This window comes from Equus asinus, chromosome 10 (genome assembly GCF_041296235.1).
Source record: "Equus asinus isolate D_3611 breed Donkey chromosome 10, EquAss-T2T_v2, whole genome shotgun sequence".
In the NCBI taxonomy this organism is placed as follows: domain Eukaryota; kingdom Metazoa; phylum Chordata; class Mammalia; order Perissodactyla; family Equidae; genus Equus; species Equus asinus.
The window spans coordinates 63,105,529-63,130,229 of NC_091799.1; the positions used below are offsets into that span (position 1 = coordinate 63,105,529).

At 36.2% G+C, this 24,701-nt stretch overlaps 1 protein-coding gene across 7 annotated transcripts in view; it reads right to left on the bottom strand.

Annotated features, from left to right (window-relative positions):
• The window catches only part of NDUFAF2 (NADH:ubiquinone oxidoreductase complex assembly factor 2), a 149,310-nt gene that overhangs the window by 26,837 nt on the left and 97,772 nt on the right, over window positions 1-24,701 (bottom strand). For 2 of the 7 annotated variants that reach the window (XM_014865774.3, XM_070519625.1), the window contains exon 3: window positions 16,689-16,729. In XM_014865774.3, the coding sequence (XP_014721260.2) occupies window positions 16,689-16,729 (41 nt within the window). Of the gene's footprint in view, window positions 1-2,017; window positions 2,150-3,101; window positions 3,198-16,640; window positions 16,730-24,701 lie in introns of all 7 variants that reach the window. The other 5 variants (XM_044772113.2, XM_044772117.2, XM_070519626.1 and 2 more) reach the window with 5 other exon arrangements.

Sequence of the window (24,701 nt, forward strand, 5' to 3'; positions counted from 1 at the left end):
GCCTCATGCCTTTCTTTGAGTAATCTATATGCTCTGTAGCTCCCTACTATCATCGGTATGTCAAGTCCACTGCATTTATGCCACTCGAGTACTAAAATTTGCACATCTGACCATCTGACAAAAACCACAGAGTAGTACATTTAACACAATGAGCTCAAACATCTCTCTCTCTATCCGGAGTGTATTTATCTCGTCAATCAATTTAGGGATTCTGTTTTTTTAAGGATTTGAGGTGGCTTACACACATATTCACACGCACGCACACACATGGGTGTGCACATGTAAAATCTGTTAAAGGAGTCAGACCATGAGGAAGGGAGGAAAGATATCTGATAATTATCAAGTGTTAATGTAGTTACTGTAATTTAACATTATATTTTACTCTGAACTTCCTAATAGCTAGGGCAAAAAGTAAAAACAAAATAAGTTATATAGTTCTTTTTACTTAATAAAAAGAAACATTTATTCTTTGAGATGGAAAAAAAATTTTTTCTGGTAGAGTCTTCTATGAGAAATACATTTTCAAGAATGCTTAACTAAGAGATAAAGAGCAAAATAACTGATATCTTAAGTAGAAGCTTTCAAACAGATGCAGAAATGATCATCTTCTAGTCTTTTCACTTATTAATCAAAGGCCTAAAACATAAAAACTAGAACTTGATGGAGGAGCTAAATTTCTGATATTAATCAAAGGCCTAAAACATAAAAACTAGAACTTGATGGAGGAGCTAAATTTCTGATGATCTCTCTTGATACAAGTAGGTATACAGTATATCCCTTAGATCTGCATTGTTCAGTGGTGGCCAGTGGCCACAGGTGGCCAATGACACCTTGAAGTGTGGCTAATCTGAATTAAGATATGCTTTAAGTATAAAATAAACACTGGATTTCAAAGATTAGTATTAAAAATATAAAACATCTCATTAATAATTTTTTGTACTATTACATGTTGAAATGATAATATTTTTATATATAGAGTGTCAAATAAAATATATTATTAAAATTAATTTTACCCATTTCTTTTTACTTTTTCTAATTTGGCTCCCAGAAAATTTTAAATTCTATTTGTGGTTAGGATTATATTTCTAGTAGACAGAACTGCCTTAGATAGTTCTTCCCAACTTTTTTAACAACAGGAAGCAACTGGTCATTGGAGGACTAAGAGCACCAATTTCATGGGCACGTCTCTAATACAGCTCTGGCTCACCAGTTGGGAAGTTCTATCCTAGATCTTCTTTAGACATGGTTTCCCCCAGCCAAGCTTTTGAAACGATCAAGACTTTAGATAACCTAAGACATCCTTCTGCAGAGGGTCAGTGTTCCAGATGGAAAGGAGATACTTGCTTCTAATCCCGGATGGACAGTAGTAAGGAGGCCACTCTATTATCAAACTTGAAAAGTACAATCAGGATTCTTACTGGGAAAGAAAAGTCACTGGACTCCTGCATGAGTTAAGCTTCAGATATACTTGTAGGCCAAGACAGAGACCCTGAAAAATTAATCTCAGTACCTGGGCAAATATTGAATGATAACCCAGAATTTCATTTTACAGAGACTATTTTGGTCACAAAATTTTCAAGTACATCTGATATACACACACTCTCAGTAATATTTCTAAGGAGCATATCATTTTGTGCCAGAGGACCAATGTGCACTCAGGTTACAAAATGAGTTGGCCTGCTGAATTTAATTACTTGATGCTGAGCATTTAAATTTTGGGCTCAGTTTTGTCTGCTAAAGACAACAATTTTGGTTTTGATGAAACTTCTGTTGAACAAGTGATCCCAGGGAAGAGGAATAAGATACTGGAGAGAGTAAAACAGAGAAGGAAAGTCAAAACAAAGCTGTGCTCTGCCGCTGGTCAATGCTCTGGTTACCAGGACCCAATCCCTGCTGGAACTTTCTGAGGAGTCATGTTGAATGTGTCTGAACTGCTTGAATGAGCTTGAACTGTTTGCCAAGGGACAGAAAGGGAGCATTATCCATTAGCTCCTATCCCCCATGGGTCAATGGTTACCTGGGCTAACCTTCTCAATATTTCCAGGTTGGTTCCCCACAGACAGCCCATGCCACAGCGTCCAAGCAGAAGGCTAAAGCTACTCAGTAGAGCTGTAGTGAGGCTCCACCTATGACGGTAGCTGCAGCTAGGCTGGAGAAAAAGGAAGGACAAGAGGATGTGAGGTAGAGCACAAGAGGCGTCCAATACAGGGTTCTTACATGCCTGTCCGTTTTTCCATTCGGATTGAGAATCTAAAGTCATTTCAAACTACAGAAAAAGATTATTTTTTCAAAAGTCCAAATATATTGAATTTTTCTAAATATTATGGCGGAAAAAACAGAGACAGCTCTTAGACCACATAAATGGAGAGACAAAAACTTAGTGGAAAATTTCCTAAGAATTTTTGCAAAGCAAACATTCAAAACACCACAGTATTATTATCAAATGCAGATTAATCTTTTAAAAAAGATAGTTTAGGGGGTGGCCCAGTGGTGTAGCTGTTAAGTTCACGCCTTCTGCTTCAGTGGCCTGAAGTTTACTGGTTCGGATCCCAGGCACGGACCTATGCACTGCTTATTAAGCCATGCTGTGGCAGGCGTCCCGTATATGAAGTAGAGGAAGATGGGTATAGATACTAGCTCAGGCCAACCTTCCTCAGCAAAAAGAGGAGGAATGGTGGTGGACGTTAGCTCAGGGCTAATCTTTCTCAAAAAAATAAAATAAGATATAGTTTAAATGAGTGTAGAGCTTGAATTATTTCTGTACAACTTCACAACAAATTAGGATTTTTATGGAGTTTTAAATAATAACAATTAGAAATAATAAAATAGCAGCCATCCCTTATTTAACGCTTACTTTGAGCTAGGCATTGGCTAAGTATTTTATATATATAACAAGGTTAAAAAACTACTCTCAAGATTAATAATTTTCAACTATTTGGACTATGACTTTTAGAGAGTGTTATTAGGGCTTGCCAAAGAAACAGAACCAGTAAGATTTGTAAGATTTGTATATATGTGTGTATGTATGTAGATATACACATACGTATGTGTATGTATATATGGGGGGGATTGCTAGATTGGTTTTAAGTTAATTGGCTCACATATTGTGGAGGCTGGCAGGTCCAAATCTTCATGGTAGGCTGGCAGGCTGGAGACCCATGGAAAAGTTGATGTTGCAGCTTGAGTCCAAAAGAAGTCTGCAAGCAGAATCCCCTCTTCCTCAGAGGATGTCAGTCTTTTTTTCTTAAAGTCTTCAACTGATTGGAGGAGGCCCACCCACATTATGGAGGGTAATCTGCTTTACCCAAAGACTATGATTTAAAGGTTAATCTCATCTAAAAAAATACTTTCACAGCAAAATCTAGACTAGTGTTTGACCAAATATCTAGATACTATGGCCTAGTCAAGTTGACACATAAAAATTAACCATCACAGTAAGAAATACATTTCCACCACAACTTGTTACATAAACATATGTGCATGTGTGTATGTGAAACAAGAATTTCAGAAAACAATACTTACTCTTAGTAAGGTTTTGTATGCTGTTATTTTCTATTTCATATTTTTTTCTACTTCATTAAAAAGAAAAATTACTTATAAACCACTAAATTGATTTCACAATCCACTAAGGTAACATATAAATTGAAAAACTCTGCTATAGATGACACATCCATTTACTCATGTTTTAGAATACTAGTAAAGAAATGCATCACAGTGACACCAGAATGTGATATTTGAGAAGGAAATTAAGTATATTTGAACATATGAAACACCATGAACATATGTATATCAGAAAAAATACATAAAATCTCTAATTCTTTATTACCATAGCAACAACATACACTTAGCAAATGAGTATAGTATTTTATCACTGTCATAATAAATATTTGAGAATAAAATATGGCATGCCTAAAGACATAATAAAATCAGAGGCAATCAACTATGGTTTGGTATCCTAGAGGGTACATCACCAACACAATCAACACAATTTTCTTGAACACCATTATTCCCTCCATTTAAAGAAATCAAATTACATCTAAGAAAAGTGATCAACAGTAATTTGTTTTTTTAAAATTCAGATTGTGAAGAAAATCATTACTTCTCCAGGATGAAAAGAAAAAGAAGAAAATCACAAGAAAATGTTTTGGTGAGTTAACTGAGAAAAAGTGTGGAGTAAAAAAAACCCTAACATCATTTTAACTCCCCTAACCTTTTTCACTCTGGATGTGAGCCCAGTTTTAAAATCCAAATGGGATTTGTCTTCGTGACTGATGATACGACTCAGAAGGCTTACTATTCAGAACTAATTCGGTACACTTTTTAATATACACCTAGTGAGTTATGATGAATCTCAGAAGAACCTGAGGACAAGTGTATCTAAAAATAATGAATAATAGCAATTTATATACAACTTAAAAAAAACCTTTTATAGTCTCCTTAAAAGTCAGATAAAGGTCAAGACAGCAGAAAAAACGTGCTAAGAATAAGAACATGCTTGAACTTAAAACTAAGTTTTGTACAGAAGTATATAAGAAGAATCCTTTTAGACTGAGAGAGGTGGGATGCTTGAAATTTGAGATGTTACTTTTTTCTTTTTTGGCTGAAGAATATTCATTCTGAGCTAACACTTGTGCCAATCTTCCTCTGTCTTGCATGTGGGTTGCCGCCACAGCATGACTGACAAGTAGTCTAGGTCTGAGCCTGGGATCTGAAACCATGAAGCCAGGCTGCCGAAGTAGACGAGGAACCTAGCCACTAGGCCACATGGCTAGCCACAAGAGATAACTTTTTAGTACGACTCACCTAAAATTAATGTTTTGAAAACTAAAAAGATTTACAACACAAAGTAGCATAAAAATTTCTTGCACAATAAATACCTACAATTTGACGGGTATAATAGCTTATTGGCTAAGAGTACAGACTGTGAGGAGCTCAAAACACTCTAATAACCACTTTGATTTCTTACCATATTTTTTTAGAGAAGCAGGATAAATGTTATATTTCTTAGTTTTTACAAAGCTAGAGGTCAATACCAAAGAAAGGACATAGAAAAGGCATCTCTAAGTGTTATGCTATTGTGTTTCAAGTGCTTGTTTTTATTCATTTATTACAATAAGTGAAGTGAAAACATCAGAATACACTATAATAAGTGTACCAAAATTACAATGATGTACCAATGTATGCATGGGTAAATTAACTTGTTCAAGTTAAGAGTTGTGCAACCAGCCATAGGATTTGGGGTATTTTATTATTTCTGTTAAAAAAATTATTGTTATATTAATTTTTTAATAAAACAAAGGAAAAAAATCAAGTCAAGTCACAGTATAGACCAAGCCAGAGAGCTACAAAAGTGCCTAACAATTACACTGGCAGGTATAAACTTCAGAGCTTCAGGGACTCCTGAATGGGGACAAGCCTGCTTCTTTCCCTGGTCAAAGGCAGGCACAAATGGATTAGGCATGACAGAGGTCAAATGACTAGTATCCCAACAGGGACCTTTCATTGTGAATGGTGATAAACCCATTCACCTGTATCTTTTCCTTTGGGGAGGAAGAAATACTAGTAGGTACACAAAGAATGCGACATTGATCAAGCTCAGGAAATATCCTTTCCAGTCCTGAATACCAAACATCCCAGAATGATTCTACCACTGAAGACATAATGTTCCTGTGTAAATTTGCAATAAGATCCAATTTCTGAAGGCAATATGTGAATGTTTCTTCCCTGCAACCTTAAAGAATCAGACTAATTCAGTTCCACAGAGGAGAGAAAAAATGACACTAAAAACAGAATCTAAACATAATTTAACAGAGTTATGGTATCTAGCACAGGTTGGTATGTACTCAAGTAGTCTACAAAGAAATTATGTTAGCTATTAAACACATACCAGGTGCTTGGTAAGTAACTAAATGAATAAAAAAACTATACAAGCACTCAGGGTTTAAAAAGAAATTCCAAAAACTAAGCCACATTGACTGTTTCTTATGCATACTGGTATGATAATTCCTTAAGTGCCTTTGGTATTTTAGAATTTCAAGTATTTCATTTTTCAGTTTATTCTCAATATCTTATTTTTCTATCAGGGACCCAACATGTTCTCTTAAAACATATGATTACAAGGGTTTTTGTATGTTTTAATAAAATATTTCATGTGTATAAATAAATATAGCTAATAATATAATACACACCTATGTGCCTACCATCCAACTTAAGAAATAAAACACTAAAGATATGACAAAAGCCCTCTATGACACCCCCACATTCTCCTTCCCCAAAGGGAATGATTACTCTAAATTTCTTGCCTATCATTTCTTGTCTATCTAAATGTCTTGTCATTAGGAAGAGCAGTTTCATTAGAATATTGGAATTAAAACGGGTTTAAGTGTAAACAAGTTGTGGACTACGGTTGGATACCTAGAATCCCGAATAAATTAACAAAATGGAAAATGATGAAAACAGATAACTCTTGTTTATTTAATAAAATGGTCACAGAGTAAACCAACATATAAAGATAGACTTATACTCAATTTTATACATCCATAAACGACAGTAGCAGTGGTTTTCTAAATTTTTTGCAAGCTTATTTCCTAAGACTTTTGAAAACTATGTACCACTTGTACATTTAAGCTGACAAATAATGGTAAGGGATGTATTTTCCAGTTTATTGCGTATTGAATGCACGCTTTAAACATGTTTCTGTCAAAGCCTTGGAGCTGCAGTTTAGCTTATTCAATTTATGAAAAATATAACCACATAATTTAATTGGCAAAGCCAGTCCTCATTGTCAAACCTAATCAGCCAAATCTGACTTACTCTCTGTCAGAAAAAGTCTGACAATTTTTAACTCAAATAAATGTGTTATCACGCATCCCTATGACAACGTTCTCACTTGTGAATCTTAATTTTAAGATGGATACATGGATACCTAGCTAGCTCGCTTGACAGAGAAACTATACGGCATGGAGCCTTGCCATGAGTTTGTCGCTTGGATGAAATAATCTGTTGCCCCCTTCAATAACTTTTATTGAAGCTTTCTCTGCTTTGCCCTCAAGGGACTCTCCCTCAGGAGAGACTGACTCTCCAACAGTCTCTTTATTTGGTGCCCTGGAGGTTTTTTAAAGCCCAAGGCAATGCACCATAGTAAGATTTAGTATGGACAAGGGATAAGCTTTTCTTTTGAAAAGTGGGAGACAGATGACTACGAAAGAAGTCAGGAAGGAGAACTGGCAGACTAGAAGGAGTTCTGAGGTAGATCATTTGTAGGAAGGACTACATATGGAAAGAGAGAATATGGAAATTAATTTCTTGAAAGCTATCCATACTTGTATGTCCCAGAAGAAGTCTTTATGTACCCAGGGGCAAAAGTATCCCAGTTTGAAAATCACTGATCAACAGCACGGGTTGGCAAACTAGGAGTCACCTGCCACCTGTTTTGTAAATAATGTTTTATTGGACACAGCCATACTCACTAGTATACATATTGTCTATAACTGCTTTCACACTACAACGGTAGGGTTAAATAGTTGCGACAGAGACTATTTGTCTCATAACGCCTAAAATATTTACTATCTGGTGCTCTGAAGAAAAACTTTGCAGGGCCAGGCCAGGTGGAGTAGTGGTTACGTTTGCACGCTCTGCCTTGGCAGCCTGGGGTTTGCGGGTTTGGATCCTGGGAGTGGACTCACACACAACTCATCAGGCCATGCTGTGGTGGCATCCCACATACAAAAAATAGAGGAAGATTGGTACAGATGGTTCCTCAAGCAAAAAGAGGAAGATTGGCAACAGATGTTAGCTCAGGGCCAATCTTCCTCACCAAAAAACCAAAAACAAAAACAACTTTGCTAGCCCTCATCTATAGCATTGTATTTATTTTTAAAATTCTTTGCTTTAAATCAAAGTTATATATTCACATAGTTTGTAGAACCACATTGTTCTAAAAGGCTTATTATGAAATATATTTCCTTCTTGTCGGAAGCAACTACTTTCTATTTTTTTTTTTGAGGAAGATTAGCCCTGAGCTAACTACTCCCAGTCCTCCTCTTTTTGCTGAGGAAGCCTGGACCTGAGCTCACATTCGTGCCCATCTTCCTCTACGTTATATGTGGGATGCCTACCACAGCATGGCGTGCCAAGTGATGCCATGTCCACACCCAGGATCCGAACCGGCGAACTCTGGGCTGCCAAAAGGCGGAATGTGTGAACTTAACCCTTGTGCCACAGGGCCGGCCCCTACTTTATATTTTCCTCTGAAGTTTACCGCTATAGTATAGGCCAAACCAGGGAGCCATAAAAGTGTTTGATAGCTATACAGCAGACTTTGCCCCTAACCCCTCCATTGTATCTAGATAACATTCTTATATTATTACTTCTTTATTTTTCAGTTTTAAGCACTGTATATTATCTTCTCATTTTTGAAAATGAGGATTTACCCCATCCTTCTTGTGACCGAATATTCTCAATATAGTTGTAGATCAATAGTCAATATTTATATTGAGTAAACACTATCAACAAGTGAGCCATCTAGTATACTAGGATTATTTTCCCCTCTTCCTACCCAAGTTTTATTTTTCTTGGGGAAAATAAGTGAAATTTGTTCATTTTACATGTACTTACCTATAATTCAATCTCATTTGATGTGTTCAATATGTATGTCTTCATTTAATCCCTCTTTTCTCAGAATGGTACCTCTTCTCTCAAATTTGTCTGGAAAACTGTCCTTTCTTATGAATAAACTTCCAGTTTTCAACTGAGTAGAGAAGCTGCCTGGTTTCATGCTATCACAAAGGAAAATTTAATGGCATTCTTTTCTTTTTCTCCAGGAGATTTAACATTGATACAATGCTATTATTTAATATATGGCTTATGTTCAAATTTCACCAATTATCCCAACATTGTCCTTTATAGCTAAGTTTTTCACCCAATCTAGGATCATGTGTTACATTTACTTGTCATGTTGATCAGTTTTTCTTTGTTGTTCACGACACTGACAGGACTGGTCTGGTGTTTCATGAAATGTGTCCCAGTGTAGGTTTTCTCATGATTAGATTAAGGCTATTAAGAATACTACATGAATGATGTCTTACTCTCAGTGCATCATACGAGGGGGTATACATGATGTCAAGTCTGTTCTACTTGGTACAATTTCTGACCACCTGCTTAAGGTGGTATCCGCCAGGTTTGTCCAGTGTAAAGGTACCTTTTTTCCCGTTGTAATTAATTACTAATCTGTAGGGAGATGCCCTGAAACTATGTAAATATCTATGTTCCCCAACAAAATTTGGCGCTTTGGTTTTAGAATCCACTAGTGATTTTTCCTGAAACAATTATTACAATGATAGTTGAAAAATGGTGATTTTCCAATTCTTATTTCTTCTACACTTACTGGTTAGCATCTAATTGCTTCTTAAACAGATTTTCAACCAGGTTATTGTTTTTAGCACCAACCTCAACTCCACTCTCAGAGTTTCCTGGCATTGTCAAGCACCAAGCATTCTGGGGTTCTGTGGTTTAAATCAGGTTGCTTCTGGGCTTTCTCCTCTGCCAGATTTAGGAGTCATTCTCAGTTTTGCTAAATCTGCTACCACTTGTTCATCTGCTTTCCAGCTTCCAAAACATTATTGCTGTTTTTGCCTCTTCAATTTTCTATGACCTTGTAAGTTTATGCTTTTTAAAATAAATCCCTTTACTGTCACTTTCATTAGGCTTGAAAAGAGAAAGTAAACTAATGTGTTTAACTATCTTTAGTTGAAAGTCCATTATTTTCCTGTTTTCAAATTTTATATAAGTGGTATCGCATTGTATGAAATCTTCTGCAACTTGCTCTTTCTGCTCAATATCCTGTTTATCAAATTTATCCATGTTGATACATGCAACTCTAGTTCATTCCTCTTTAATGAATGATATTATAACCCACTGTATGAACATGCTTCAATTTTCTTATCCATTTCCACTATATTCTCAAAAGGGATGTTGTGAGGTTTGGGGTGGGGGTCTATTTTTTCATACGAACATATACTCCATCTTTGTAATTTAAGTCAATGGGAAAGGAGGATTATATATGCAAAATGTCAATTTTAAGACATTAAATTCTGTAACTTATAAAATGAACCTAATAATAGTGAGCACAGAGAACTCACTCAATAAACGTCAATTACTTGGAGACAACAGTAAAATGGGCCTCAAGAATTTAGAAATAAGATTCCTCTTTGAAAGCTAAACTGCAAGATCAACACATTACAGGCCAAAGCAGGGGTGAAAAGAGTAAAACAAAAGAATCACTACAGGGCCAGCAACAATTGACTACAACATAACTATTAAAGAAATAATAGGTCAATCAGAATGAGGAAGCAAAGGAAAAAGGAGAATCACAGAGACAATTTCTGTCAATTCGTAAAAACACTGCCCATTGGAGCAAAAGCCTTAACCAGCAAGTGGCAATTTTTTCTATTCCAAATCATAAGGCTATTCGTAGGATAGAGATAGATATTGGGAATTGCGGCCAATTCTTTTTAAATATTTCCATTCCTATGAATCAGACAATCCCTATTGTGAGATGGACACAGTAGGCAATTTTAGGCCTGATGCAATAAACATTTATTTTACTTAACTCCCCTTATCCTAATGCCATACTCACCAGGTAACCTGTTTTTCCCTTGCCAATTTAATTTCTTACTGTAAATTAATATACTGGAATTCTGGCAATGATTTTAAACTCACATGTATTTTAGTTACTGTGATATCTTTTAGAGTCAAATCACCTTGGACATGGACAAACTTGAGTCTTCAGAGCCTCCATCCCAGATCTGAGAACATGGTGAAGTAAACAAGGTCCTATGAAGTGTGGTCCTACCTAGCTGCCCCAGCCTTTCTTTAGACTACAGCACCACCATCTCCAACTCCATTCTCTACTGGTTTCTACAATTTCCTCTTCCTTTTCCATGGAGTGTATGTATTAACAGTGAAGCAAGTGAGCTCTAAGTGAGTTTTCTTCTACTGTCTGTAAATCTTTTGCTGAATCATATATTTTGTCAATACTTGGCAATATATTTATTCACTTTTTCAAATAGAAAACTTTATTCTGTTTCCTACTGTTTTGTCAGTATGAAAGGAGAAGCAATATTTTAAAATATTTGCTTTCGTGGCTTCTAATGGAATGGAGTCAATAGTGGGAGAAGTCTACCTCATTAATTTTGTGAAATGTTAATTCAACTTGGACTGCTCTAATGAATAAGTGCTGAACTATCTTGGCAACCTGCAGTAAAATGTGAATTTCTATGAAAAAAGTACGGGCGATGCTCAACTTGGAAATATGTTAGTTTTACAGGGTTATTTTATAGTTGGTTGTTGGAAATTGAAACTCATGTCACAGAAACCATGTAATATACTTATGTAACACTGAGATTTTTTTTTTCAAGTCTGTCAATAAAAGCCTGTCTAACTAATAATGAATCAGGCTCTGTGTTAGGTGGTTATGACATACAAATGAATAAGACATAATCCCTGTGCCATATAGCTTAAAATATACTCAGAAAGATGGACAAATAAAACAAATAATTATAATACTGAACTCAAAGGGTTATACAGGTGTACAACGCAGTGTATTTACACAAGAAGTGAGTGATTAACTCTACGAATTAAGAAGTTGAGAAAAACGTTGAGGAAAGCATCAAAAGATTTTAAAGGGCCTTTCAAGTGGAATTAAGCATGAGCAGAAGTGTGCCAGCTGATGGGAGAAGGAGAACACATTAAACTTGAGAAACAGTAAGGAGTTCCTTGAAGAGTAGGGTGGGTACAACAAACATAAGTAGGAAAGCTAGAAAATTGGGGTGAGCACAAATCAGGCAGCCTTGAGTGCTACACCAAAGAATCAGACCTTCTTTGGGCCAGAGCTTCCCAAGAAGTGTGCCTGAAAATCAATTCCTTCAGGCTTGAAGGTGGCCAGGAGAGATACTGTCGGGTCTTAGGGTAGGTGTGAGTTTGATTTGGATAACAAACTGCTAGTTTTCGAATATGGTTGTATCCTTTGCACACCAACCAGCACTGTATGAAAGTTGTGGTTGCTCTAGTTATTGCTGTCACTCTTTTAAATGTTAGCCATTTTTGTGAGTGTGTAGTGGTATCTCATTGTGGTTTCCCTGATGACTGGTGATGGCGAGTACCTTTTCTTATGGTTAGTGGCCATAATGGTATCTTAGGAAGTGCCTGTTGAAGGTTTTTACCCAATTTTTATTAGCTTTGTGTCTTTTTAAAATCATTGAGTTGAGGTGTTCTTTATGTAGTCTGGATACAAGTCCTTTGTCAGATACATGTACTGTGATTATTTTCTCTTAGTCTGTTGCTTTCCCAGTGTTATCTTTTGATGAACATTAGTTTTTAATTTCGATTAAGTTCAATTTATCAATGTTCCTCCTTTAGGAATAGTGCTTTCTGTCTCCTGTCTACCCCAAAGTTGTGAAGATATTCCACTATGTTTTCTTCTGGAAGCACTATAGCTTTAGCTTTTATGTTCAGTTTATTGTCTATCGTGAATTAATATTTGTGTATGATGTGAGGTAGGGATGAAGGTTCATGTTTTTTCCTCATGGATCTTAAGCTATTCTAGCACTATTTGCTGACAAGACTTTCCATTCCTAATTGTGTTCCTTTGGTGCTATAGTCAAAAACCAACTGTCTGTATAGTGTCTATTTCTGGATTTTCTGTTTTTTCCATTGATTTATTTATATATCCTTATGTGAGTACCACACTGTCTTGATTACTATAGTTTTAGAATAAGTCTTAAAGCCAGGCAGTGTATGTCCTATACTTATCATCTCCTTTTTCATGACTGCTTTCAGCCATTCTAGGTCCTTTGCATTTCCATACACATTCTAGAATCAACATGTTGATTTCTACCAAAACAAGTCTGATGGAGTTTTTTTTTTTTAGCTTTTTAAGATTTTATTTTTCCTTTTCCTCCCAAAGTCCTCCGTTACATAGTTGTGTATTTTTAGTTGTGGGTCCTTCTAGTTGTGGCACGTGGGATGCCGCCTCAGCATGGCTTGACAAGCAGTGCCATGTCCGCGCCCAGGATTCGAACCAGCCAAACCCTGGGCCACCGAAGCAGAGCGCGCAAACTTAACCACTCGGCCACAGGGCTGGCCCCTGATGGAATTTTAATTGGATTTTCATTTGATTGACTCAATAGATCAGTGGTTCACAAAGTGTGGCTCTGGACCAGCACCATCAGCAACACCAGGGAACTTGTTTTAAATGCAAATAATCAGGCCTTACTGCAGACCTAGTGCATCAAAAACTCTGAGAATGGGGCACTGCAATCTGCGTTTTAACGAGCCTTCCCGGTGACTCTGATGCACGGTAAAATATAAGAATTACTGCTGTGGATCAATTTGGGAGAACTAACATCTTAGCAATTCTGAATATTCCAATCCATTAACAGACATTTCTGTTAATTTAGGTCTTCTTTAATTTCTCTCACCAACATTGTGTAATTTTAACTCTACACGTCTTATATATATTTTGATTAATTTATATCAGGTATTATATGTTTTTCTGATGCTATTGTAAATGGCATCATAATTGCTACAGGCTAACCTTTAGTCATAGTGTACAGGTCATATGGATGGAAGACTATCTGGAGGTGGGAGTTCACTTAGAGATTTAACAAAAAGTAGAGAGCTCAAATGATTGGTAGCATCTTGAAAACTAACTAGTTTTAACAGGCATGGAAGAATATGAAGTTGTGTCCAATGAATTGATAAAGGCATTAAGCGTAAGCACCTGCAAAGATCACAAAAAGGGGACAACCAGCCATTGTGATCTTCTATAGTCTTGCCCAACATTTTCTACATTCTTGACAACAAGATCAAACATGAGTATCTAGCTTCTGGATCCAGCTGCCAATTTGGAAGAAAGACAAAGGACAGAGGAACATGCTGAAGTACATGAAGAGCCTAAGATCAGCAAAATCTAGATTATGGCAAACTCTACAGGTCAAATGGGCTGAGTTTTTCTTTTCTTCTTTTTTTTTTTAAAGATTGGCACCTGAGATAACAACTGTTGCCAATCTTCTTTGTTTTTTTTTCTGCCTTTTCTCCCCAAATCTCCCCAGTACATAGTTGTATATTCTAGTTTTGGGTGGTTCTAGTTGTGGTATGTGGGGCGCTGCCTCAATGTGGCCTAATAAGCGGTGCCATGTCTGTGCCCAGAATCCCAACTAGCAAAACCCTGGGCCTCCAAAGCTGAGCAAACGAACTTAACCACTTAGCCAAAGGGCCAGCCCCAGGCTGAGTTTTTCAAGAGATAAATTTGTAAGGAAATAAAAGGGATGGAGGAGGAACATATAGATTGAAAGAGATTTAAAACATATACGAAGTTTTTACAAATTGGTCAAGTCTAAACCATAATGTACATTTGGATGATAAATTACTTAAAAATCTAAGGGAATGATTACTGTAAAAGTCATATTCAGGGTTGCTTTTGTGGGGAGAGAGGAGGTTGTATTGGGATGAGGCACATGATTCTGGAGTAGCTGGCAAGGTTCTACTTCTTGCCCTGGGTGGAATTCACCTTATAATAACCCATTAAGCTATATATTTAATTCTTGTGGTTTCTGTATACATGTGTTACTTTACATTCAATAGGCTTTTTTTTTTCACCCTTAATATGACATATCTAGAATTCGAGATTGAAGAGTTTACAAGTTTTAGGTGGTAGTGGCATTTGCTGATGATAAGAACTAAGGTGCGGTTATGGAAGTGGTGGTTCACTTGAAGCAGGGACACTAGTGTGAATGAACAGCTAGGACTTGAGAAGACATTGAAGGGAGAAGACTGTAAGTCTGGTCCTAACCTTTGCATCAGTGTGGGAGAGTAGCCTGGAGGTTGGCAAAGATAAAAGTGCCGAACAGGTAGAGAGAAATATACTTGAATTGCCAAAGGTATCACACCCCCTGGGCCCACAAAAGGGAAGAATATTTTGGAAGTGACTGTGGGAACATAGGAGCAGTTGAACCCACTGTCTTTCTGTGGGTTGTGGGAAAATGAGCAAAATTCACTTCAAGGAAAGAAGAGACTCACTACCTTTCAGTTACAAGCAGATTTCAGTTGAAATCTGTGGTAGACAAAGTTCCTAGGAAAATACTAAAGGTGAAGGGTAATTTGCTAACAAAGAAACAGAAATTCCTGAAACAATGGAAAGAATCAGGAGGGAGGGAAACGGGTGTGTGTGTGTGTGTTGGGAAGGGTACAGAAGAGCATAAAGAACGATAAGATTGATGGTACATTAGAAAAGAGGCAAGAGAGGGCTCCTTTTTAGATACTCAAGAATGTGAGCACCATGGACAGAATGACTTGTCTCAGTGTTCTGACTGAAGCTTGCTTGAAATGCTAGGATTACCTAAAATTTACAGGAGTGGTGCCGTAGGCCTGATTATTGCAGTTGCCTCCATCTAATCACTTTGCATATTAATGTTTCCACGGAAGAAGGCTTTCAAAGTTCTGGGGAGAGAAAAAACACCTTTTGCTTTGAGAATAGTAGCTCTTGCTATGGCCAAGAGAAGGGGAATCAGAAGGGCTCCTCTATCATCCATCCTATACCACATTGACTTTTTTTCTCTTTTATTCCACAGTTCACTGATATTAGAAAGAAGAGTCTGAGAAGAGTAACATAGGGCCAAGCAGGAAGCAACATACAAAGCTAGAAATGGGCTTACATATGGTCACCCAGACCCTGGCCAGACCAACATTGATGGGTCTGTATAGGAGGAATGGAGCAAGTAAAGATACATATGCCAATTTATCAGTCATCATGAGTTCTGCCCTGGAGCACCCCACCTCTCTACAAGCAGGACTGAGTGTTGGAGCCCGCATACGTTGTCATCAGGGTTTGTAGTGGTAAGGGACTAGGGGAGAGAAAAGAGGAGGGAAGTCCTAAATAGTAGAAGAAAAGGAATAGGCAGTATACAAATGAATTTAGAAACTTTCCTTCTATGAAATGCATTTATTTCTTACAAAACAATTTTAGAACACCTTATGCTTTTATTTTAAAACAAAAATTATGAAATAGCCATGTTTTTAAAACACATATATCACAGCATTGCTATGCTTTCTATTCTGCATGCCGCCAAAACTATGTTTTAAAGTTTTAAATAAAAATTCAACTAGTAATTGATGAGTGTTATGTGGCACATACTAATTGTATATTTTAAAGTTTCTTCTGATACTTGACAGAGTTAAATTTATATGAAATTATAAGATTTTAATTTTTATACAAAATTAGTGGCAAAATAAGCACAGCATGATTTGAATAGAGCCAAGAGATTCAGAGTTTCTCAAACTTTTCCACCAAAGAATCCATATCAGAACAGAGAACTCCTAGGGGCCAGGGAAACATCCTGATGCAAGCTGCTGTAAGTCTAAACTTTCTAAAAAGTGTTTTTATTTTGTTTTAAATTTTTATTATTTCATTTTACAATCTATATGAATTTTATGTTATATCCCATAATTCTGGAATTTATTTTATTATAAAAATGTTTTAAATTGTTTTCTATGGAGTAAAATTAACACTTTGGGAAGATGTATCATATTTATTCTGAGGCTTCGTGTATCCCTGGCAGTATAAACATCCACCTGAGAAACACAGCATTATAAACACATGCTATTTGAATATTTTCCTTGTGTATTCTTACCTCCATAGTAGGTGGAGTCTTTCTTGTTCTTCTAATCCAAGCTAGAAAGAAAAAATATTTAAATGTAAGTTTTCTATAATTTGCACAAACATTTTATTCATTCATGCATACAACAAATATTTATTGAGCACCTGTTATATATTGCTTTAAGCACTGGAGATATAAAGGGAACCTAACATGAATTCCCTCCTCTCCTGTAGCATATATTCTAGTGAAGGGGGCATGGAAAAGAAACACACAAGTAGAATGTTAGGTGGCGGTTTGCGTCATAAAAAAAATACAACAGTGTAGGGAGGATAAAGAGGGGACAGTTTCATATCTAAAAGCATAGCTCATAATTGTCTGAATTCGATTTAGTGTATTTATGACACAGGCCAAATCACAATACAGTACACTTCAAGGCAATATCAAAATTACATTATCCTGGAAATTTGGATTAGTTATTGCTCAATTTATGAAGAAAGGAATGTAAAAAGTTTTCATTTACAGAGATTTCCCTTCTGATCTCCTCTAGCAAGCAGCCTATCTCCTATGGTTAGCTCCAACACTGGGATGATGAGCTGCAGAGTAGAGAGAGCCCACATTTATGTGCCTATTGGGCACTGGGCACTGTGCTAGATGCTTTCTAGCAATAGGAAGGGAGTGGGGCAGCTGCCTCTAGGGAAGTGTATCAGAATCATATGGAAGCTACATAGCATAGTGCTTGGAGAGTAGAGCCAAATTTTCTGGGTTCAAATCCCAACTTCATCACCTACTAGCTGTGTCACTTGGGGCAACTTATTTAATTTTCTAAGCGTCAGATTTCCCATCTGTAAAAGAGAAATTATAACAGTGTCTACATTTTAAGGTTACCGTAAAAGTTACATGAAATAATATATATAAACTCTTAGCTCAGAGTCCAGCATCCAGTAAGCATGCAAGTCTAAGTTATTACTATTATTATTATTTAATAAACCCGTATTTTTTATAACAGACAAAACAGCAAAGATCAATAATATCTGCTTGGCCTATGAGGGCATACATAAGAGACTGAGAAAATACATTGTAGGGAATATGGTCTTTAAAAAGCAGAAACCACTGTTTATCACTTTAGTTAATTCAATTTCTTTACAGAATTGTGAGGTATCCTTATTTTATAAAGAAATTAAATAACTTTCCCAAATTTACACGTTAAAAAGTAATGGCAGGATTTGAATCCAGATCTGACCCTGTCTCTGGCTCCAAAAACCATCCATGCTCTACTAAGCAGTCTCTCAAACTTTAGTAAGCAACAAGCAAAGAACAGTAAACTAGGAAGAAGAACATTAGAACCTTAACTACATGTCAGAAAACAAGAATTATTGACCCCATTTTACAGATTGGGAAACTAAAGTTCAGAAAGATTAACCAAGTTGCCTAAACTCATGTAATCAATTAGTGAGTAACAGACCAGGAATCAAACCCTGGTTGAACTGGCTTTTAAATCTGGGCTTTGTTGGTTCACCAGCCCACCTCCATCAGCTTGCCTTTTGTCATCTAAGTAATAGTACGAGGACCTGTCCTCATGAGAAGCCCAGTACTGAATGGTTATGGAGATAAAAATAGCAACAATCAACTGTGGGCCTGGGATTAGTTATTTTTCCCTGCTCTGTTCTCTCCTGCACTTATCCCATATATGTATTTTTAATATAGTCCCAGCATTTTGCCTTTTCTATTCCTGTTTCTGAACTTACCCCTGCTATTCCTTTCTGCATTCTCTTTCTTATTAGCTTCCACTTCCACTCCACCACTATTTGATCCATTTCTAGCCACACTTTGCACAGGTTTCATATTCCTTGTTAGGCTGTAGGGTTGTCAAGGGCAGGATGCATCCATGGGAGATTTATTTTTCTACCACCTAAATGCCTTGAAAGATTAGGTACTTTATACAGCTGTTGAATGAATATTTCCACTATAAAATAATCATACTATAAAAAAATTTGTTGTAATGGGATTTTGACCTGTATTAGAAAAGCTTCACAATGCAAGATTCCTCTGTTAATCAAGGAAATAAGGGTTTACAGAATTTTTCAACTTCCTCTTTATGGTCAAAATAAAAGTTACTTATCTATATTTATGGGATTTTTTTCCTAGGAAAAAGGCTTCTTTTAAAATAATTCAATATGGGCCATATACCTCTAAAAGGTTTTAAGTAGTAAATCTTCAGTTTTAATTCAGATTAGAAAGTTAATTAAGAAAAATGAACTGCTAGGCCAGGAGTCGGCAACCTATAGCCTGAAAGCCGAATTCAGCCCATGGCTTGTTTTCACATTTTTAAATAGTTGGGGAAAAAAATCAAATGAAGAACGGTATTTCATGACACACGAAAATTATATAGAATTCAGCTTTCAGTGTCCATAAATAAGGTTTTATTGGAACACAGCCACAGTTACTCATTTACATATTATCTACGGCTGCTTTTGTGCTACAGTAGCAGAGTTGAGCAGTTGTAACAAAGACTGTATGGCCCACAGAGCCTAAAATATTTAGCACTGGCCCTTTAAAGAAAAAGTTTGCCAACCCCTGTGCCAGGGCTACCATTAAGTATAATCCTTTTAGCAATAACTACATATCTTGATTCAAAAACACCTTCATATTATCTAAATTAAAAATCATTATTAACTATTACATTTTTTACCAATGATTACATGTATTCTAGAGTCTATGAGCACATACTGTGGGCATTAGATCATGCTGAAAAAGCATAATGGCACAATGCACACTTACCATCACCATGAGAAAAACAACTTAAAACAACAATTTGTCTTATTGATGAGTCTATGAAAGAGCATTTTCAGTTCTTTTGTAAGGTTGGAAAAAGAAAAATACTTAATAGGATACAAATAATTTTTTAAATCCCAAGGTAGATTAATAAGTTGAGGAAACTCTGATATGTGTTTTCTAAAGCTTACTGGTTTTATATAAATTTAAAATTCACTCACAGACGTAAGAATGTAATAAACTCAGATAATGTATTAAGTATCACCTAGACTATTCACTGTTATGGGACCCTATTCTCTAAGGAAAAATATGAGGGCTTCCTTTAGCTTTGTTTTAAATGGCTCAAGGAGAAAGATGTTTATCTAGATAGATAAATGCAATTGCTGAAGTAAATTTGTATATTTGTAATTCTACAATAACCAGATACTTGAAATGTCTTCTGGACATGACGGTTGATGGCCATTCACTGTTATATATCCAGTAAAGGTTACAGCTGGAAATTCTCAATGGGATCACTCATTTATATAATCACCCCTAGTTTCCCAATCACTACATACCACAAAGGAAATGTCCTGCCAAAGGTTGGCAAAGGTTAGGAGGAGGAAGGAATAGAAATAAGCATTAATATCAAATCATTACATTTCTTTTTTTTTAACCTCAGAACAATCTAGAACTGAACCTCTATCAATTATAAATCATATAATGATTTGGCCATTGCTAATTATATCTGTATGGTGGATTCTGTATCAGTCTTCATTATAATGTAACCATTGTTTGAATAGAATTTAGCAAGATAACTGGACAGTTTATGCCTTAGGATCCTAGCATTCTTTCATCAATGTTCATTTGCATTCTCATCTGTATGCATGAGATTTTCATTGAACTTTAATACTCTTATTGGAACATAACACACTATAATGAGTGTAAAAGTGAGCATGCAAATTAAAGCTCCCATTAATCACTAAAAGAGACTAAAAGAAGCAGGCAGGAAAAATACTTCATGAAGCATACACTCTTCAAATCTCCACAGGCACTGAAAGTGACTAACACGCTTTTAGAAGCATTGCCAACAGGGGTTAAGGTAAAGGAGACATTTATCACCAGATTCAGAACTAAAATTATGGAAAGGTTATCAACAATCTGCATCCAAAAGATATTATATTAAAAATATATTGTTTATTTAAGGAAAAGACACTGTAATAAAGCTTCATCTTTTAAAAAATGATCTTTGCTAATTCTGAGTGTTGACATATCATAAAGAACTATAAAAATAAGAAATCCACATTTTTTAACTGTAAAAATTCTTCATATTACGAAATGAATCATTTTCTGGTTACTGATCCTTAAGTGTATCTTAAGGATATTGTTAGATTTAACTGGCACATTTAAGTTACAAATTTTGTGATGTTATTACTGTTGTTTTTTCTTCATCAGTTTTACAGAGATACAATTTACATACAGTACGGTGAAACCATTGTAAATGTACAATTCCATGAGTTCTGACAAATGTATCCAACCTTGTGACTGGCATCACGTTTAGTATATAGAACATTCCCATCACCCCTAAAACTTCCCAAACACCCAACCTAACCCATCCACAGCCCCCACTGAGTAACATACTTTCTGTCACTGTAGATTAGTTTTGCCTTACCTACAATTTCATATAAATGGAATCTTACAGTAAGTACTCTTGCATTTAGCTTATTTTACTCAACATAATATTCTTAAGGGTCATCCATGTTACTCTGTGTAGAGAACAGATTCTTAAGGTAGCCTCCACAACCCTGCCCCTTGGTGTTCATGTCTTTGTATGATCTCTTCCTCCTGAGTGAGGGCAATACCTGTGACTTACTTCTATCTATGAAAATATGGCAAAGGTAATGGGATGTTTGTGACTACACGATTACATAAGATGACAGCATCCATCTTGCTGGAGTCTCTCTCTCCCTTGCTGGCTGTGAGGAAAAAAGTGGCCATGTTGGGGAATCCCATGTGGCAAGACACTGCCAGCGACTTCTAGTAGCTTAGGGTGATCTCAAGCCAACATCAAACAAAATCCTGAAGCTCACAGTCCTACAACTGTAAGGAACCATATGCTGCCAACAACCACACATGTGGGAAGTGGATCCTTCCATATTCAAGCCTCCAGAGGAGAATGCAGCCCTGGCTAATACTTCAATTGCAGCCTTGTGAGACCCTAAGTAGAGAATCCAGCTGGCCTATACTCAGATTCCTGTCCAAAGAAACTGGGAGATGATACATGCGTGTTGTTTTATTTTTATTTTTTTTCTGGGGAAGATTTGCTCTGAGCTAACATTTGGTGCCAATCTTCCTCTTTTTGTATGTGAGCCGCTGCCACAGCATGGCCACTGACAACTAGTGGTGTAGGTCCACACCTGGGAACTGAACCTGGACCACCAAAGCAGAACATGCTGAACTTAACCACTAGGCCACCAGGGCTGGCCCAAATGTATGTTGTTTTAAGCTGCTAAGTCTGTGGTAATATTGATACGGAGCAACAAAAACAAACACAATGAGCATAGTAAGCAGTTCATTCTTTTTATTGCTGTGTAGCATTCCACTATATGGAAAAATGAAAATGTGTTTAATCCGCTCACTTTTTGTTAGATATTTGGGGGGTTTTCAGTTTTTGGCTGTTACGAATAAAGCTGCTATAAGAAATTTAAGTATGAGTACTGGGGTAGACTTATGTCTTCATGTCTCTGGGTAAATACCTAGCAGAATTTCCAGGTTGTATGGTAAGAATACGTTTAAATTTAGGGCTGCCTCCGTGGCCGAGTGGTTAAGTTTGCGCGCTCCACTTCGGTGGCCCAGGGTTCGCATCCTGGGTGGAGACATGGCACCACTCATTAGGCCATGTTGAGGTGGCATCCCACATGCCACAACTAGAAGGACCCACAATTAAAATATACAACTATGTCTTGAGGGTATTTGGAGAGAAAGAAAAAAAGCAGGGGAAAAAAAATAAATAAATAAAAACCAGAAGATTGGCAACAGTTGTTAGCTCAGGTGCCAATCTTTAAAAAAAAAAAAAGAAGTTGTCTTCTATTGAAAAAAAAAAAAAAGAATATGTTTAAATTTATAAAGAACTGGTAAACTGTTTTCCAAAGTAGTCATACCACTTTATACTCCAGCCAGAAATTTATGAAAGTTTCAGGTGCTTTACATTCTCATTAACAATTTGCAAGGCCAATCTTTTGAATTCTAACCAGTCTAGTGGTATGCAGTGGTATTTCACTGTGGTTTTAATTAGCATTCCTTGATGACTACTGATGTTACATATCTTCTTTGGTGAAGTGTCTGTTCAAATCTTTTGCCCACTTTTTAAATTCTGATATGTCCTCCTATTATTGCATTGTGAGAGGCTCTTCATATTCTCTGGATAGAAGTTCTATGTCAGTTATGTACTGCAAATTTTCTCCCCAGCTCTCTTGTCATTTGCTCAAAGCTATCTGCTAAGAATAGAATTTTAAAAATTTTGGAGAAGTCCAATTTATCATTGTTTTCTTTTATGTTTGTTGGGGTTTTTCTTGTGCCTTATCTAATTCTTTGACTATCCCATGATTGAAATAGTTTGTCCAATGTTGTATTCTAAAAGTTTTAACTTTTACATTTAGATCTATGATCAATTTCCACCTAAGTGTGTAGTGATGATGTGAGGTAAAGAGCAAAGCGTTTTTTTCCATATCAATATCTAGTTATTCAACACTATCTGCTGAAAAGAATTTCCTTTTCCTATTGAAAAATCAATTGACCATATAAGTGTACGAATACCTCTGGACTCTCGGTTTGCTTCCATTAATTTTACATCTATCCTTATAGCAAGATTAAACTGTCCCAATAAATGCAGGTTTTTTTTAAGTTAATTCCTTCAATCATGTTCTTCTTTTTGAAAACTGTTTTAGGTATTCTAGGTTCTTTGCATTTTAATACAAAATTTAGAATCAGTGTATTCATTTCTAAAAAAAAAAAAGCCTGCTTGTATTTTGATTAGAAATGTATTAGATCTACATATCAATTTGAGGTGAAATAACATCTTTTAAATCTTGACTCCTCTAATCTATGATCCATATATTTCTCCAGTTACTTAGGTCTTCTTTAATTTCTCTTAGCAATGCTTTGTATTTTTCAATGTACAAGTCTTAGAGAGATATATATATATATACACATATATATCTCTCTCTATATATATATTCTTTTTTTTTTTTTTGAGGAAGATTAGCCCCAAGCTAACATCTGCCACCAATCCTTCTCTTCTTTTGCTAAGGAAGACTGGCCCTGAGCTAACATTCATGCCCATCTTCCTCTACTTTTCATATGTGGGATGCCTGTCACAGCATGGCTTGACAAGTGGTGTGTAGGTCCACACCTGGGATCCAAACCGGCGAACCCTGGGCTGCTAAAGTGGAACATGAGAACTTAACCGCTGAGCCACTGGGCCTGCCCCTTAGAGACATAATTTTATAAATTTATCTCTAAACACTTCATGTTTTTAATGGTATTTTTAATGATATAATTGAAAATGTTCATTAGTAATTAACTGGGTTAATGACAGACAGGATGGTCTAATCTATCTAGAAAGTAATTTTTACCTGACTTTACTCTAAAGTTTTATTCTTACATATTAACGAGTACATGTGATAAGTGAAGCTTAACCTTCCATTAAAAAGAAACACTGGAACAGGGCCTTCCTGTCTCTTCTTATTATATTCTACTTTGCATGCATTTTAGGGTTTTCATCAATAATGTTTTTACTGTTAACACTAAACAAGCTTAAACTTACCAAAAACAACAAAAAAGGAACAAAAATGGAAGATAAGATGTCACCTGAATTATAGAGATATACTTTTTGGGAGGCTCTATATATAAAGAACTACAGATCATGCCATGGGTTAAACTTAAAAGGTTCACTGAAACTTGATAAGACTGTTCAGTAGCTAGTACTATCCCATCTTCCACAGCTCCACCTTTATCTGAGTGTTCTATACATTTGGGAGCAAATGCTCTGATGTGCTGTTCCGTGTCTTTCTTTTAAAATGGGCTATTTTCAGCAAATCAGCAAATACCCAAAATGTCTCTTCCTTATGTACTTTCAATTTAAAATACATTCACTCAACAAATATTGATTGAACTTGCACTTATTTTAAATGTTGAGCTAGGCTCTGAGAATACAATGACGAACAAGGTAAAGACTCTACCCTAAAGAATCTTCAGGTCTAGGGAGAGGAGGTAGATAAGTAGAAAGGGAATATC